The sequence below is a fragment of the Trichechus manatus genome, unplaced genomic scaffold (genome assembly GCF_000243295.1).
Source record: "Trichechus manatus latirostris isolate Lorelei unplaced genomic scaffold, TriManLat1.0 scaffold00143, whole genome shotgun sequence".
NCBI lineage: Eukaryota > Metazoa > Chordata > Mammalia > Sirenia > Trichechidae > Trichechus > Trichechus manatus.
Window position 1 is genome coordinate 2,985,364 of NW_004444079.1, and position 3,236 is coordinate 2,988,599.

The following is a 3,236-nucleotide window of genomic DNA, read 5'->3' on the forward strand; positions in this document are numbered from 1 at the left end:
TCTATCTCTCTTTTCAGTGCTGATAGAGTTTGTTTTATGTATTTTGGAGCCCTGTCATTGGGTGCGTAAATATTTATTATAGTTGTGTCCTCCTGGCGTATTGACTCTTTAATCATTATATAGTGCCCTTCTTTATCCTTTGTGGTGGATTTTACTTTAAAGTCTGTTTTGTCAGAGATTAATATTGCCACTCCTGCTCTTTTTTGAGTGTTGTTTGCTTGATATATTTTTTCCGTCCTTTGAGTTTTAGCATGTTTGTGTCTTTAACTCTAAGGTGCATCTCTTGTAGACAGCATATAGATGGATCATGCTTTTTTATCCAGTCTGCCGCTCTCTGTCTCTTTATTGGTGCATTAAGTCCATTTACATTCAGTGTAATTATTGATAGGTATGAGTTTAGTGCTGTCATCCTGATGTCTCTTTTTGTTCTCACATCATTTTAAAGCTATAACTGAGGACACATACCTGATTAGGAGTAGAAGATTGAATAGATAGATTGTAATACATCCATTCAGTGAAATACTACACAATGGAATATTATTTGGCCTCTGGAAGAATGAAATATGCTCTGATATGGAGAAATGTCAGTGGCATGTTGTTAAATGAAGAAAGCAGATTGCAGAGCTATACGTACTCCTGTTTTCTGTTTTCTGCAAAAAGAAGGAGAAAAAATGTTAAGAAGTCAATGGTTTTTAAACTTACAATGTGATAATTTAGGTCCAGAGCCTGTCCCCTGAGTGATATGTCCTGTCCATTTTCTCTGTTCCTATGGTGTCCTGGTACCATTAGGCATTGTAACCAAGTAACTGTAAATACTTGGCCATAACCTGGGACCATTTTCTTCTTCACAAGTCCACACAGGAAGACAGCATGACAATGTATTTTACTTACAAAATCTTTTGGTTCTGATAGAGCATCTGCTACTTCAGCAGTTAATGAATATGACCAGTTCTGCCTTACTGATCAGGAAAAAACAACATGTCCTATGCTAGGAGTGCTTTTCTTTCAGAAAGAGAGAGTGGTGCTGGGGTCCACTGAAACTTCAGCCTTTTGATTTTGGTCCATCCCTTGTTCCTTCCAGGTGAGCCTTCCCACTGCAGAGATTGATTGCAGCCTAGCAGAGTACATTGACATGATCTGTGGTGAGCGCCTCTATCCCTCCCCCATAGCCCTCTACCCCCCATCCCTGTCTCTGGATAAATACATTTCAGGCTTTTGAAAGGCTTGTTTACTGTGAGAAGATAGCATCTTGAGGTACAGCCTTTACTTTAAGCCAGTTTTCCTGTCTGGCAGCACCTAGGGGTGGTGTTTGGGCTTATATGACTAATCTTTGCTGGGTATATAACCCCCAAAGTCATAGGAACTCATCCCATCTGGGATGATAGAATGAAATAGTTAGATCCATACAAAACAGTTTCTCTTCCAGGGAGGGAATTGGCTATCCTTAACAGAAATGCCCCATAATTTCCATATTTTAGTTTGGTCCTATTTATGGGAGTTCTTTTTCATTTCAGCCATCGTAGACATCCCTATCTACAAGAGTCGGATTCAGTCCCTCCACCTGCTCTTTACCCTCTACTCTGAATTCAAGAATTCACAGGTAAGACTAGCATCAGGGATTGGCCTAAGCTGTACTGAGGAGCACTGCAGTCTCCACTATTCTGAGCCTGCTGCGATTGCGTTCTTTGGCATTAGAGGATGTCTCTGTCCGAATAGCCCTGTAATTAAGAGAGCAGCAAAGGAGGCAGGGTGGCGCTTTCATGGGAAGGAGAAAGTAGAAGAGACGTGAGCCTTAGATGAGGTGAGGTAAGGACACAGTAAACACTCATTCTTAGAGGAGAACCAAGTGGCCTAATGAACGGAAGCAGGAAGGAAATAAAAAAGGGGACTATATTTGAAGGAAGTGGGGCAAATTTCTGGCTGCTTTTCAAAGACAACATCAAGGAATTGTTTTAGAAGTAGAATTGGGAGGAAATGAACATTTAAAGCATTGTGAAGAGGTTAGTTCTTGCTAAAATGTAGTAACTAACACATCCCAAATACTTAGTGTTCCCTCTTCTCTTTCCTTACAGCACTTTAAAGCTCTAGCTGAAGGCAAGAAAGCATTCACCCCTCCATCCAACTCTACCTCCCAAGCTGGAAATGCAGAGACATTAACCTTCAGCTGAGACACCTCTCAAGTCTGTCTCAAGGCCAAGCTGGGTCCCTTATCCCAGCCGAGAACAAGAGATCATATCAGCTCACCTGGCTTCCTTGTGAGGCTCTGCTTGACACAGGGACAATGCACTTTCTGCTACCCTCTGCCAGAGAGCACTGCTGGCAGTGCTGGCTTCTGCCTGTCTCTGATTTCCTTCCCCTGGCAGTTACACATCTTCACCACTGTGGGGATTTGAGTTAGAAGAATTGGAATTTCTGGGATCGTAAGGAGCTCAGTTTGGGAGGAAAGCTTAAAAGCCATTCTTTTTGGGTGGGGATGGAATTATTCTCTTTCATTCTTAATGTTAGTTGGCAAAGATTTTATAAATAAAATGTTTTCAGGTTATCCTGCTCTTCTGTAATATAAAAGAGAAAATGCTGACTCAGCACACGGCAGAGACAAGGGACTTGGCCTAGTAATGGGCATTAAGTGAACAACAGTTTAAGTAAACCAACTCTGTGAAATAAAATCAAACCCTAATCCTCCAAGGTTGGCAGTAGAGGGGGAATCATTTTTCTTCCAGAATTAAATTTTTTGACAGGTCTCTCACCCATTAATGCTGCCTGCCTTACAGGCTACCTCCCTGTCTAGCTCTAGGCCTGTCTGGTTTGGTCTCAGGGAGCCTAGCTATTGCAGTCATCCAGGTGAGAGATGATTGTGGCTTGGGGTAGGGTGGTAGTAGCAGTGGACAGATTTGGGAAATCTTTTGGAACTTATATCAGCCAAGCTCCAGTCAAGAAGTCAAACCATGCTAGTTATTTCTAACAAAGGGTATTTAATGTAGGAAATTGGTTGCAGAAGTGTTGAAGGGCTGAAGGAGCAAAAGGGAGAATGGAGATGGTGTGCATTGCCGGTATTGGACACAGAAGAGGTGCTGCTGTGGCCAGGTCTTGAATGGCTGGAGGCCGCAGTCCCTTAACCCCTGACAGCAACTGCAAGCAACTACTGCTGCTTCCTTTCTCCCACCTTCTCATCTTCCAGTGCCTCCCACTGGCAGAAATCAACAGCTGGCAAGGGAATCTGGAGAATAGTTCTTAGG

The 3,236-nt window shown here is 42.6% G+C and overlaps 1 protein-coding gene across 5 annotated transcripts in view; it reads left to right on the plus strand.

The window, feature by feature from the left end:
• Positions 1-3,026, plus strand: part of IFT46 (intraflagellar transport 46) — a 19,555-nt gene extending 16,529 nt beyond the window's left edge. For 3 of the 5 annotated variants that reach the window (XM_023739934.1, XM_023739932.1, XM_023739933.1), the window contains exons 10-12: positions 1,082-1,142; positions 1,515-1,600; positions 2,073-2,525. In XM_023739934.1, the coding sequence (XP_023595702.1) occupies positions 1,082-1,142; positions 1,515-1,600; positions 2,073-2,168 (243 nt within the window). In that variant the 3' untranslated portion in view covers positions 2,169-2,525. Of the gene's footprint in view, positions 1-1,081; positions 1,143-1,514; positions 1,601-2,072 lie in introns of all 5 variants that reach the window. The other 2 variants (XM_004385661.1, XM_023739935.1) reach the window with 2 other exon arrangements.
• The last annotated feature ends 210 nt before the right edge of the window (positions 3,027-3,236 follow it).